The 15,639-nt window shown below is 41.4% G+C and overlaps 1 protein-coding gene across 3 annotated transcripts in view; it reads right to left on the bottom strand.

Annotated features, from left to right (window-relative positions):
- Window positions 1-403: 403 nt before the first annotated feature.
- LOC124615739 (multiple C2 and transmembrane domain-containing protein) overlaps window positions 404-15,639 on the bottom strand; it is a 1,088,825-nt gene continuing 1,073,589 nt past the window's right edge. For all 3 annotated transcript variants that reach the window (XM_047143819.1, XM_047143821.1, XM_047143820.1), the window contains one exon: window positions 404-4,069. In XM_047143819.1, coding sequence (XP_046999775.1) covers window positions 3,986-4,069 — 84 coding nt within the window. In that variant the 3' untranslated portion in view covers window positions 404-3,985. The remainder of the gene's footprint in view (window positions 4,070-15,639) is intronic.

Here is a 15,639-nt window from a genome sequence, read left to right as displayed (position 1 = left end):
GGATTGGGAGGTTGTGACATGACAGTGGAAGAGGAGACTGTTGGGTACACGGTGTGAGTGCAGTGGATTAATGAAGACTGATGCCAGGAGGATTATACAAGCAGAGGATCTGCTGCAATGATAGCTCTCATCTGCATATTCAGAAAAGCTGTTGCTACAGGGAAGAATCCAGATGGCATGAATTGTGAAGTGTAATTGAACTCTAGCACATTGTGCTCAGCAGTATGTTCCACCACTAGGTGGTCAACTTCAGAAAGAGACGATTTTCTATGATAAACATCATGTACCTCAGACCACACAGGAAAAAGTCTGTCAAACACTATTATTTTCAAAATGTACTGTGCAACTAAAATTTTGCAAATTAAAATATGTGTAATGTAAAAGATAAACTTTATTCACACATTCCAGCAATTTTCACCATTAACACAACAATTTTAGCTCCATATTTACATTAACAGAGAGACTAGATTTTTTTAACTATAATAAAGAGTAACAAATAAAAAAATAAATATTGTCATAAGGAATGTAATGAATGTATGACATACTTATGCTCAGAATAGTAAGTAGGTAAAACATTTGTGAACAGTGCATATGTAATAGCATCAATGCATTACAACTGGATATTTGACATCATAAATTATAGTAATACCACTCTCACACTGTGGTGTCTTTGAAGTTGTTCCTTACTTGTTACAATTTGAACACAACTTTTAGCTCCACCATCTAGTCCTATTTATGCATTCTCCCTTCCCCCACCCACCCCAATTAGTACCAGTATAACACAATTGAGACAATAATTTCAGCAGTTATTTTATTTCAGCATGGAGATAATGAACATATCCATGAAAGCAAAAATGGATACACCCATCTATTACAGCAGAATTATGAGGGACCTTTTTCCAATGCATAATTGACTTCTTTAGCTACATTAAACTTAAAAAAGATGGATTAATTTGAGTAAATCTTACTTTTATGCTAATAAGGGAGATAACAAAATTGTGTTTTGAGTTTGCATGTTCATAAAAGATTTAAATAATAGCACATAAAGTTGGCAGATATTGAACTTAATCACAATATATGATAAAAGACAGGGTACAAGTGATCTCTGTTTTTTATATAGCGAAAAATAATACAATATTGAAGAATGAAATTCAGAACTTCAGTAACTGAAATAGTTTTTGTTACAGTCTAATGTTACACTTCTTTTACAGTGTCATCCTTTATTGTAGATGTACTCAAGTTCTTCAGATCTGTTAAAGGTAAAAGTCTCACTAAGTGTGATGGTCTCTAAACAATCTAATACACACATGAAGAGGTTGAAAAAATCAGCCAACCAGTTGCAGCACAAGGGTTTATTAGCCCTTACTGGCTCAAATGGCTCTGAGCACTATGCAATTTAACTTCTGAGGTCATCAGTCACCTAGAACTTAGAAGTAATTAAACCTAACTAACCTAAGAACATTACACACATCCATGCCCGAGGCAGGATTCGAACCTGCGACCGTAGCGGTCGCTCGGCTCCAGACTGTAGCGTCTGGAACCGCACGGCCACTCCGGCCGGCTAGCCCTTATTATCTTTTGATGTAGGTTTTGATATTTCTAAAAATATCTTCTTCAGAAGGAGTGGGTCTTGTTACATCACATGATGGTACATTAGAATAGCTGAGGCCAAGTGTCGCTTATCATATATGAAATTGACAAAAACAAGAATTATCCCAAGCCATGGCTTTAGATAGCAGCCAGATTACATTTACTGTACTTCAGAATGAATGCTCACCAGGAAATCCCAGAGGCTCTGTCTCTAGCATGATGTATACTTACCACAGACAAACATTTTATCCTGTGTCTCCTGTTATAATTTTACGTTTTCAAGAGCCTCTACCTGTAGACATTTACCAGTGAGCATTCATTCTGGAGTATACTAAATGTAAACTGGCTGCTATCTAAAGCTACGGCTTGGGGTAATTTGTCAATTTTATATATGGCAAGAGCCACTCAGCTTCAGCTGTTTTAATGTACCATCATGTTATGTAACAAGGCCCACTCCTTCTGCAGAAGATATTTTTAGAAATATTGAAACTTGGGTCAAGGGCTAATAAACCTTTGTTTTGCAACTGGTTGGCTGAGTTTTTCCAACTTCTTAAGATTTACACAGTTGCTAATTTGCAGCCATGTTTAAGATTTTGTATTACACACATTTGATGAAGTAAAACAGTGTATTCGCTGAAGCCAACCATTTGCAGGTAATGCGCACAGCACTCAAGTGGCCATAAGATACACAGAATAGATGTAGCTGGATTTATAGAGGAGTGGAGAAAGACACAAGAAGAAATTCAGAGGTGTCACTGTCTATGTAATGGACACCAAGATGACAAAATCAGTACTTCTAAAACGAGTTGTTACAAAGATAAAATTATACACAGTATATGAAGTTAATTATCATGCCTCTTATTTATCTGTAATAGATCTGAAGATGTTCGACATTTTTTCAAAAGCAGTTACTTGATGAAAATGCTAAACATTATAGACTGTAACAAAATACATTTAAATATTTCGCTTGTTGTAAGCTCCTCCATTTGACAGTATTTTATGCCAAGCCTTCACACATGAGACTCTGTCACAACAAGAAACATTTTTTTAATGTTTTATTTAGAAACAGGTGCTTGGCTGCACTGCTCTGGTAATATCTATTTAAGGTACACATGATGTGAATATTTTAGAAGCAAATATTTTCTAATGCAGTGATGCAGTCACAAATCACTTGACAATATAATTATACTGCTGCTCTCATATTCATAATATTTTATTTGTTTATACAAGTTATCTTCTCTTTTAGCTTGGTGTTCCATCTGAATTAACTGTCATATTTTATACTGTACTCATATTGTTCATTATATGTAACATTTATTATTATTTTAAAATTCTGTAGACAAAAACAAGTTCATACAAAAAGCACTGTCAGTCACAGCTTTATTAAAACCCAGAAGGAACATTTAAAGCACTATTTGTCCTTTTAAAATTTGTGTAACACAGTGATGGAAAACAAAAACTGAAAAATGAAGAAGAATTCTTTACACAAATTGTCCGGCAAGGAAGAATAGCATTTGTGCAGATCAATATTTCTTTGCATAAAAAGAATTTTCAATTCTGTATCCTTGGAGTAACAGAATTCAGGAAGACAATGACATATATATAGAAGCACTGCATATATGAACTGCACTGCATGGCACTTACTTTGGCTTAGACACACTTTTGTGCAGTTGTAAAAGCATTTCAATGTGGGCAAATCTCAGAGTAAAAGATAGATTTTTAATATTGTGCTTATGTAATAACAATTCAAATTACCTCTTAACATAAACAGTATTATTTAAGGATCTGAATATGAGTGCTTAAAAAATTTATTAGGCCACATATTAAAATTTTTTGAGACCCTTTACAAAGCTGGAATATGAAAGTCCTAACACTATGCTCATATCATTGCATTCTCTTTCTTCTCTGTTCTCATTTTTACTAAAAGTAAGTTTCCAAAAAACTGACAAAACTTGTACCACACACACACACACACACACACACACACACACACACACACACACACACACACAGAGCTAGACCACAATCAGAAACAGAGACCAGTCACTACAAACATACATGGAATTAGAGTTATTTTTAATGAAACTGGAAGTATTAAAGTAGGAATGTTAATAGTAAAAAATGTGAACAGTCCATAAATAAAAAAGGCTATGAGGTTGTAAGGATAATAAGTCAGTCTCATCACAGTTATATGCACACAGAGTCTTTCATAAGGGAATCAGGATGACTGAAGTATACTCTCAGAATATGCATGACTGTAATTTTAACCTCACAGGCATACACAAGGTTCTTCAGCGTATGGAGTGAATGAATGATTCACCCCTCAGGATTCACATAATGCTTGTGACATATGTACCACTGCTGTGCACCTTGTGTCAAACACCACTGGCAGAGGTTACGAGACTTTATGTTTCTTCTTTTGATCTCTCCGCCTTTCAAGATCACTGGTGGGATGAGGTTTCAGTTCCCTGTAAGCAATCTGGAACAGAAATATTGTATTTATAAAAGAGAACAGATAACATAGGCAGGAAAATCCTATTTTAGGGACATGTGAATCCTATGTCCATAATCAGTGCACTGAAAAATAAAAATGAGGAACTTTTCATGATAACCTATGTTTATAAATCAAGTGCACTTGGCACTTCTTTAAGTGTTTACTGAAGAGTACTTTACTGCAGATAGTAGGTATTAAGTTTCCCAGAAGGTAATGGTACAAAGTAGGGACCAATCCAGATGAGAGTTAAGAAGCTGTATCATTTTACATAACATATTTGAACATTGTCTTATCATGCTTCAGAAGGCCCAACAGTACCGACTGACCACTGTTTCATCCTCAGCGATAGGTGTCACTGGATGCAGATGTGTAGGGGCATGTGGTCAGCAGCCGCTCTTCCGTCAGCTGTCAGTTTTGGTGATCAGGAGCCACTACTTCTGAATCAGGTAGCTCCTCAACTGGCCTCACAAGGGCTGAGTGGAACCCGCTCGCCAACAGCACTAGATAGACCTGGATGGTCACTCATCCAAAGGCTAACCAAACCCTAGAGCGCCTAGCTTTGGTGATCTTATGGGAACCAGTGTTACCACTCCAGCAAGGCCATTGGCATAATATATATATGAGAGGTAACCATAAAGTTTTAATTATCACCACATAAAAATAATATTACATAAATAATTTTTTGTTTGTTTGTAGGTACATGACTGCAGTCCTGGTACACAATGAAATCCCTGTGCCACATTATTGTAGCATGTTGCTTGAGGAGTCAAAACAAAATGGCTCAACCTATTGACAGAGTGGAGTTTCGTGCACTAATTTCTTTCTTTCATTTGAAAGGGAACAATGCTGCAACAGTCTGTGCTGAGTTGATGGAAGTGTACAGCAACAATCAGCATCATATGATACTGTGATTAGGTTAGGCAGATGCTTCCAGTGTGGTCAAACATGTCTGAATGATGAAGAACAAAGAGGCAGACCACCCCACTTTGAAGAACCAGGAACCACAAGAGAAGTGGAGGCCCTTGGTGCTCAAAGATTGACATATCACAATCAGGATAATAGTGGGAAAAGTAAAAATTGGTCATGAAAAATTGATATACAATCTGATGAAACACTTTGCTTCAAAATTTACATATTTATAAAAAGTCATTACCTTTTGTGAATTTGTAGCTCATTAAAATGCTTAAAAGACCAACAACTCACAATGCACTTTAACTTATGTCATATTTATTGTGTTGGATTATGATACAAGTACCAAATATGTCAAATCAAATTCTAAAGCACACTTGATTCAAACAAATACTGGTACTGTCATCATATACAGAATTTTGAAATACTGAAATAATATATAAAACTTGGAAATTCATCTTTAGGGAAAAGAAAACATTAAACGATGAGGTTATTTTAAGAGTATCAAAACAACAGCATACTTCAAGTTCCTTGCGCTGTTAAGAACAGGAACATTAAATCATACTTTTATGGTTATTGATCATACTAAAGAAGAACGAATATTATATGAAGATTACAAACATCCATTTAGTATTTAACACTAAATTGAACATTTATTAGTGACCAGTGTGAATAAACTAAAGTGTAATAATTGTATTTGCTTGAGGCAAGTGTGCATGTTCCTCACTGAAAGTTATGAGACAGAATATTGGTAGGTGTGTTAAGAATCAGAAATGTTATATAAACTGTGCAAATGTTATGGTGTTGTGCAGTATCAGCACTTATGTCATAACTTGCATGAAGGTGATAAAAATGTGTGGAGCAAGAAGCTTAAATAAATTTAGTGAACTGTTAAAATATAAGGCCAACTTTTTTTATTTATGACAACTAATTCAATTTTATCCGTAAGAGCAACTCTGAAATTGTGAGCCTGGAGAAAATAATTATGCAATTTTGACATCTGCAAGACCTTCAAGAACAAAGATAAGTAGTGTTGTTCTTGAAAAAATTGGAGTTACCATAACTGAACTCATATCACACAAGGAAAGTTCATACAAGATTTCAAGTAGAAATCACAACTTCTGCCCTAGAATTTCCATAATCACCTAATATCATGAAGTCTTTCTTAAGAATAAGTTAGTGAGTACTTCCGTCTGGTGTCTCAGTGCTGTGTGAAGACAGACATGCAGAAACACTACCAAAAGTGGATCAGATCTTGTCTCATATGCCAGCTTTGCAAAATTTCTTGACATGTATAAGTCCCAATTGGTGATTTTTCCAGATACTACCACATGTTTCACCTATGTGCATTTGGATGTGGTTGACCCACTTCCCCCATCAGATGGACAGAGGTATTTGTTAATGGGTGTGATTAATCATTACACCCACTGGCCTGAAACAACAGTGATAGAAAATTTAGCAGCTGAGACATTAGCTTCCACTTTTGCATCGACACGGTTGGCGAGATTTAGGTGCCCGCTGCATATCACTACTGACCATGGGCGTCACTTTGAGTCAGACCTGTCCACACAGCTGACCAAATTTTGTGGATACACCCATCACAAGACAACGAGCTACCACCCAGCCATCAATGGGATGATTGAGTGCTGGCACTGTTGTCTGTAGGCAGCGTTAAAATGCCAAGATGTATCTTGGACGTCAGCACTCCCTATGGTATTATACTTTGGTCACAGACAACTTTCAAGTCAGGCATCAGTGCGTCAGCAGCAGAATTAGTTTATGGTGAAACATTGTGCCTGCCTGGTAATTTTATGGACACAGACAATCAAGACAACCATGCAAAAGCAACCAGACTTGTTATGGTGTTTAAGACAGCATGTGTCCAAACTCTGACCTCTACAGGCTTTGTGTCATGGTATACTGCACTCTTTTATGCACCAAGACCTTGAGCACTGTACTCATGTGAGCTCTGTGCAGAGGGCATTAAACCTGCACTTCAAGCCTCATATTCCAGCTCATACAAGGTTCTCCAACACTCTGCACAAACAACAGGTGTTCTGTTGAATGGCAAGCCAACAACCATCTCACTGCACTGAGTAAAGCCAGCATACATATCACATGAGACACCACTGCCAGTGGCCCACATAAATGATGACAAGCCTCCCAGCAGGACTCCACAATGTGTTCATCTCATACAGTGTAGCACCTGCCAGCCTCTGTGGTACCCCCTCCAATGTGGATGACCTGCTCCAGCCGCTGAGTTCACTTCCCAGTGAGGCTACTTGATACTGACACTCTGCTTCCACCAGGGGGCTGATGTAGCATCCTATGCATCAACCTCCAAGTGTTCACGTGAAGTGCTGTGTTGTGCAGTGACAGTGCAGTGTCATGTGTCCATACTGAGTGAATTGTTATCAAGCAGTTCTTTGCCGGGCCACCAGGAGCACTGCATTGCATATGTGATGTGTTTCTCCATGCACAGATTTACTCCTAGATTTAAATTTATTTTCTGTTGTTCTTTTCAACTACTCTCTGACATCATATAATGAGGTTTCCCAGTATACTTTCTGATTAAACACTGCAATTCTGCAAGAAGGCCAAAATTTCAATTTTGTTACCTTTGGGTTACAAGTGGAGAGCAGCCTTAAATGTCGCAATTAATAAAATATGTTCTTCTGTTTCTGAGGTTATTCCTCCTGCATACAGAAAATGTCAAACAAGGGTCAGGCAGCATTTCCCCTGCAAGGACTGACAAGACCACATGGGGAATAGTCGTGGGCTAGGGTGGTAGGCCTACATTTAAGAATATCATAGAGAATAGTTGGACAGCACAGGTGTACTGCTGGAGTTGTGGAAAGAAGGCTGATCTCATTTTGGTGCATAACTAATTCTTATTCTCAGAGTATCAACTGGTTAATATATTCTCAGTCACAATGATCTTGTGAAATAATAGGAATTGCTTGTGTCATCTGACATTTCTACGTCTACATTTATATCCCAGAAACCACTTTGCTGTGTGCAGCAGAGGGTACATTGTGTACGACTGTCACTCCAGCCCTTCCTGTAGCAATTGTGACTGGTTTGCTGGAAGAACGGTCATTGGCAAGCCTCCACGCAAACTCAGATTTCTTTAATTTTACATTCATGGTCTTTCTTGAGATATATGAGTGGCTGACTCTTCAAGGAATGTAAGCTCTCAGCATTTTAAATAAACAGTAATCTATTCCATGATGCAGAATGCCTCTCTGTCAGTGTCTGCCACTGGAGTTGGCCACACATTTCCATTATTCTTTCACACTTACTAAATGAACCTGTAATGAATCATGCAGCTCTTCTTTGGATCTTCACTATTTTCTCTATCAGTCCTTTCTAGAACAGAAACCACATTGACGAGCAATAGACAAGTATTGGTCAAACGAGGATTTGAAAGTTATCTCCTGAGACCTTAGTCTGCCAACTGACTTATCTGTTATTAGTTTTATATGAGTATTTCACTTTAAATCACCGTATCCATACTCCCAGATATTTTATAACTATGACTGCTTCCAGTGCCCTGCTTCCAGTGACTGTTCTGCAATTGTGTAATCTTATTCTAAGGTGTCTTCCTGCCTATCTGAGTGCAATATGTTACATTTATGTTGAGGATCAACTACCAATCCAGCATCAAGTGTCAATCCTCTGCAGGTCCTCTTGTAGTTCAGTAAAATTTTCTAGTTTAGAAGCTTCTCTGTTTACAATAGTATCACCCATGGAAAGCCTCATGGAGCTTCCACTGTTATCCACTAGCTCCCTTACATTTATTGTTGAAAGTAACAATCCTATAACACTCCCTTAGTGCACACCAAAAGTTATTTTTGCCCCTGAAGGCTTTTATCCATTGAGAATGCCATGCTGTATTTCGTTTGGTAGAAATTTTTCAATCCAATCACACAGCTGCTATGATGTTTCATTCACTGTTATTTTGTCTGAATGCCTTCAAGGAACATGGCATGAACCTGGGCACTGATATCTACTGCTTTCTGGCTCTTGTGGACAAACATAGTGAGCTGCATTTCACATGACTATTGTTGTTTCCTACAGAGTAGATTTCCAGGTTGCAGGAATGTTAAATTATCATGAGCATAAAACATGTTCCAGACTTCTTCAACAGACCAACATCAGAGATATGCACCTATTCTTTTGTGTGACTGTTTGATGGCCATTCTTGAAAGTGGGAATGAATTGACTTTCTCCATGTCACTAAGAATGCTTTGCTACTCCAGGAACCTACTGCAGACAGATGCTATAAGAGGAAAAAGTTCTTTTACATACTCTATGCAGAGTTGTGTTGGTATCCCATCAGATCAAGTGGCCTTTCCAGTGTTGAGCTCTTTAAGTTGCATTTCTACCATGTGCTCATTTGTTTTGATATCTGCCATTTTAACATTTGTGCAACAATTTTAAGGGGGAACCACAGTGTGATCTTCATCAGTGAAACAGTTTTGGAGAAATATGTTTAGTATTCAGTCTTATCTCTGTCATTCTCCATTCCCATGTTGTCACAGAGTGCTTTCTTCCATTTCTAACATGCCTGTTGAACCATAGCAGATCCTTCCTGCTATACCTGTGGTAGACAAATATCAGTGTGAACTTTGTTGAATGCACAAATGGAGGGAGTCAGCTGGTGGGAGATTGGTCTGGTTTGTTTTGCTTTAGGACACAAAAAACAACTGGGGTCATGCATGCCCAAGTCAAAACTATAGAACACAAAGACAGAGTTAAAAAGTGACTATATGTGAGCCCCGATTGACATAAGAGAAGACAGCTAAAAACAGGCACGTGGAAAAAGGTCTAAAAACGACAACATACAGAAATGGAGGTACAAAACTAAAAATTAAATGGCCTTCACCATATTGCTTTGACACATAAAAAGTAAAATGTGGTCAACAGCCTGTACGTCATTTGCTAAAATGGCTGATAACTCAGATGACAAACCCAAGCATGAAGGTAAACAGTTAAGAAATGGGCATTCCATCAGGAAGTGGTGGACAGTTAAAACTTGGGTGCAATGTGTACAAAGAGGTGGGAGGGCCGAGAGGAGGTCATCCAAGCTGCTGGGAGAGGCTTAGTAAGCCAGAGCTTATTCCCGTGAAGGGAGGATCATGGTGATGCCAAAGAGACACCACCTGCTGACAGATGGCAACACAGAGATCATTCGAGGTAATATAGGAACTTGCGGGCTAAGGTATGAGGACTGCAGCCTTGGCAACAGCATCAGCAGTCTCATTTCCTGGCAGATTGACATTACCAGGAACCCACAGAATCATGACACTGGCTCCGCCAAAGTGAGCAAATGACAGTTTTCCTCAACCTGCTGCACTAAGGGATGGGCGGTGTACAACACACACAGACTTTGAATGGTGCTGAGTGAGTCTGAGCAGAGGACACAATTGAAAAGGCTGTGTCACTGGATGTACTCTATTGCCTGATACAGGGTGAAGAGCTTGGCTGTAAATACTGAGCAGTGTGCCTGTAGTTGATATCGAAAGACATGGGTGCCAATGATGAAGGCACACCCAACCCCACGGTCAGTCCAAGAGCCATCAGTGCATACAAAGGTACTATTGCAAAGGTCATGAAATGGAAGGCAATAGACCAAGACTGGAGTAGTGTCCTTAGGAAGCGAATGAAGGCCAATGTTAACATGGGCCACTTCATGAAGCCAAGGTGGTGAAATGTTCACACCCACCCGGAAAGTTGCAGGCAGTGTGAAGTTAAGCCGCTGTAGCAAGTGGGAAAAGCAGACTCCAGGAGGTAACAGAGAAGAGGGAAGTACTCCATACTAGTGATCAAAGGAACCATCAAAGAAGTACACATAGGATGGATGGCATACAAACAGCATGCATACCCACTGTGGAGAAAGTCATGGCAGTAGGACAGTGGTAGTTCAACAGCTTCAGCATACAGACTCTCAACCGGGCTAGTGTAAAAGACGCCCATGGCTAGACAGATGCTATGATGGAGAATAGTGCTGAGACAGTGTAAGAGGGATGGACATGTAGATGCATAAACTAAGCACCCATAGTTGAGTTTCGAATGGACAACAGACCAGTACAATTGAAGAAGGGTCGTTCGATCGGCACCCCAGGAAGTACCATTGAGGACACGTAGGACATTGAGGAACCGCGTATAACAGGCTGCCAGGTAAGACACATGGGAGGACCAAGAATGTTTCCTGTCCAGCATGAGCCTCAGGAATTCCATTGTTTCAATAAACAGAAGGGCAACAGGCCCAAGATGTAAAGGTGGTGGGAGAGACCATTAGTGCCACCAGAAATTCATACAGATGGTTTTGTCAGGGGAAAAGTGAACACCATTGTCGATGCTCCAGGAGTAAAGATGCAGCTCATTGAGACAGATCCATGGAGAACTGCAATACATGGCAAAATCGTCAACAAAAAGGGAGCCGGAGATGCCCAGCAGGAGACAGGCCATTATAGGGTTAATGGCGATAGCAAAGTGGACAGAACCCTGAGGCACACCATTTTCCTGGATAAAGGTGTCTGACAAGGTGGAACCCACAAGCACCTTGAAAAAAGTGCCTGAAGAAAACAGGGCAGGTGGCCACAGAAGTCCTGCGTGTAAAGAGTATGGAGGATACCAATTCTCCAGCAGGTGTTGTAGGCCTTCTCGTAATTGAAAAACATGGCCACAGTCTACGATTTCTGCAGAAAACCATTCATGATATGGATGGACAAAGCAACAAGATGGTCAACTGCAGAATGCTGTACTCGAAATCCACACTGTGCAATCATGAACGCAGCTGATGAGAGAGATGGGGCAGTAGCTGGAAGGAAGGTTTTTGTCCTTACCAGGCTTAGGTATGGGTATGACAGTGGCTTCACGCCAGCATCCGGGAAATGTGCCCTCCAATCAGATACGGTTGTACGTGTTAAGGAGAAAGTGTTTGCCTGCAAGGGAAATGTGCTGCAACATCTGAGTGTGGATGGCGTCTGCCCCTGGGGCGGAGGATCAGGATGAACTGAGAGCATGATCTAGCTCCCTCATACTACTGGAGGCATTTTAGCACTCACAATTCGGAGAAGAGAAGGGTATCGCCCGAGCCTCCTCCATTCGTTTCCAGGGTGACAGCGGGAAGAGCTCAAAAATTCCGCAAAATGGCAGCTCAAGGTGTTGGAGGTAGCAGTAGAGTCCACGATGAGATCATCTGCAACTGTCAGTCTGGATATTGGGGAATGGATCTTCCCAGAGAGCCATCAGAGGTTGGCCCACACAACAGAGGAAGGGGTGGAACTGTTAAAAGAACTAGTGAATGAAATCCAGCTAGCTCTTTTGCTATCCCAAAGAACATGACAACACCTTGCACACATCTGTTTATACTGAATGCAGTTTGTCATTGTAGGATGGCAGTGAAAAACATGGAGAGCATGTCTCTGAGGGTGAATTGTGTTGTGGCATGCCTCAGTCCACCAAGTGACTGGGACACGATGAGGTAAAGAGGAAGTACGAGGAATGGAAAGTCTGTGAGATATTCATCCAGATCATCACAACTGGGGAAATATTGTTCTTTGAAGGTGAACAGGGAGGAGTAAAGCTGCCAGTCAGCCTTAGTAAGCCGCCATTTGGGCACTCATGCAGATGAGGTAGGAGTCAGAAAATGGATAGCACATGGGAAATGATAGCTTGGGTAGGTGTCAGAGAGAGCAGACCACTCAAGACGGTGGGCAAGCGGGACAGTGCACAAGGATAGGTCCAAATGGGAATATGTGTGCAAGGAGTCAGAAAGGAAAGTAGGTGCTTCAGTGTTAAGGCAGAAGAGGTTAAGTTGGTTAAGAAGGTCAGCCGAGAGGGCAACTCTCTGACAGGTTCTGGGAGAACCCCAAAGGGGACGATGCACATTGAAGTCACCGAGTAGCAAAAATGCTAAAAGAAGCTGTAAATCTTCTGTGTGGGACCAAAGGCTATGAATGTTCCATTGGAGGAGAGTCATGATGAGAAAGAGATGCAGGGGTGTCAACTCGGGGGCTGCTGAGTGACAGCCAGTGAAGAGTCACTACTAGGGGCACAGAAGCAGGAGGATCCTGCCCCACGGGGTCCACAGAAGCACCAACTTGCCTGTACGGTAGGTCTGTGGAGTCCAATGCTGGAAAATGGTTGGTGGTATGCACCAGCGACACGGAGGCTGCCCGGGCTAAGGTATCATGTGGTGACACTGTCGAAGAGGATCTTCGACTTGGCAAAGGAGAAGACTCCTTGCCTTTGGTGGACTTATTTGAGCCTTTCCAGTTAGAGGAAGACTCGGGTGTTGTCTGGCTGGAGTGACGGAGGAAGTCTTCACAGGGTACTCCTTCTGTCCTTTCCGGCCTACTGGTTGTGTAGCTGGTGGCTTCGCCCCTTGAGGTGAGAGTTTGACAGCTTGTTGCACAGCTGGGTGGGATGATGCCAATGCTGCCTTGACATTGGGCGATTTCACAACCTCAGTGCTGAAATGGAGGTTGCATGTCTGCATGGCCATGTCTTTCACAGAGCAAGGGGGAACAAGAACAGAACTATGGGTGCCAGACCGGAGAATGCAGGGTTTGTGACTAGCCAGTAATTTGCGAGTGACAGGGTAAGGCACTTTTTCCTTTACACGGATCTCTTGAACAGTCTGCTCATCAACATACATGGGACAATCCTGAGAGGAGGTGGCATGGCTGCCTTTGCAGTTGATACATCGGAGACAAGGAGGCGGACAATCGCTCTCACGTGCACCCCTACCACAGGTTACACATTTGTCTGGGTATCGACAAGACATTCTAGTGTGGTTTAAATGACACTGGTAGCAGCACATTTGGTTCAGAATGTACAGCCAGACTGTGATAATTTCATAGCCTGCTTTGAACTTGGATGGAAGCACCACTCTATCAAAGGTGAGAAAAAGAGTGGGGTGGGTACTAAGGAGGAATCTATCTTTTTCATTACATGATGGATGGCAATGACACCCAGATCAGAGAGGTAAGATTTGATTTCAGCCTCAGTTAGACCACTGAGCAGCCTAGTGTAAATTACACCATGGGAAGAATACAAAGCTCTATGGACTCTGACACGAACAGGGTAGCCGCGGAGAAGCGAGGCAGCAAGCAGTTGTGATTGAGAATCAGAAGTAGTCTCCAGAAGCAATATGCTATTCCATAAATGAGAACACGATTTCTCACGGCTGGCAATTGCATCAACTCCTTTCTGAATAATAAACGGATTTACTGTGGCAAAGGACTGACAGTCTTCAGTAAGTGAGACCACAAGGAACCGTGGTGCAGGAGGAAGGGTCTTTGAATCATTAGCCTCATTACATTTACATTTTTTAGACATTGATTGGGAAGATGATTGATTCATTGTGATAAAATCCCCAATGATTGCCAGCGTCTCCAATGGCACACTCCTTCCAACTGGGGGCCCCCTTCACAAGGGGACGCACCCACCTTAGGTGATTGTTCTCACCTCCCAAACACCTGACAGAGGGACCAATCGGTAATTTGGGAAGGTTGCAGCTCAGGAAATCAACCCTCCCTGGGCCTGGCCTGTAGCAGGGGGTATGTGCAAACCTAACCTGTTGATCTGGGACTGGTAATTACACATCACCCAGTCACCTGTTACACATGAGATGCACGGGCTGGCCTTCAGGAGCACACAGGGAGGAAGGATAAAAAGAAGAACCTCAAATGCCGAAGTGGAGGAACAAAAGGAGAATGGAAACATAGAAGGGAAAAGGGAGCAAAAAACAAAGATGAGACTCTTATGTAAGTGACAGACAATGCAGAACATTCCCAATAGCACCCTACACATGTTCCCCAAGGGAGGGGAAAAAGAATAGCAAGAGGATAGACATGCATTACAGAAGGGAAAAATGCTGCAAAGGCTGGGGCACCATGGTAGCCAAGCATAAAACCATCAAAGAGTGGCGAGCCTCCTGGGGGGGGAGGGGGGGGGGGGAGCTGCCTGTGGAAGAGTAACCCAACTGAACAGTACAGAGAACAAAATGTGACAGATAGACCAGGATAGGGACAATGAGGCACTATGCAAAGCAGTTGCCACAATGATGACAAAAAGATCAAGAGCAGCAGAGAGAAAAATTCAAGACAACCAGAGAGAATAAACAGTACAGCAAAGATTGATCCGTAGGTATCAAGCACGAACATTGAACTGCCTGGCTGTGTGCTGAGCAGCTGCCTAAATACCGGCTGTGTGGAATGGAATAGGTTGGCACACTCACATAGCAAGATGATGGCATGCTCACTGTTCAAGTCCTGTGCAGTCACAGTACCCTCTATCAGATATCGAGGTCCGTCTGCTCCAGAGGGCATTCAGCCTCTGTGGTGCCTGATACCAGATTGCCCATCTTTCACAACAGTGCTCAGTACATACCTGCCCAAGGTACACCTTTTCTTACTTTTCTGTTTACAGCTATATTCAGTGATGCTGCAACAGCCTCACAATCACTCATTCCCTGTCCTATGCTAACCAGTTCAAAAAGTTCAGATCTGAATATCAGTTATATTGCCTTCACAAGTCCTCCTCTGATCAGATGCTCAAGGTAGTTTTCAGATAAGGCATTTAAAACAATTTTATGTGATTATCTGTCCCTATTATCTACCTTAATCAATAGA

The sequence above is a fragment of the Schistocerca americana genome, chromosome 5, assembly GCF_021461395.2.
Source record: "Schistocerca americana isolate TAMUIC-IGC-003095 chromosome 5, iqSchAmer2.1, whole genome shotgun sequence".
NCBI classification, from domain to species: domain Eukaryota; kingdom Metazoa; phylum Arthropoda; class Insecta; order Orthoptera; family Acrididae; genus Schistocerca; species Schistocerca americana.
This window is presented reverse-complemented; position numbering and strand designations above follow the sequence as displayed.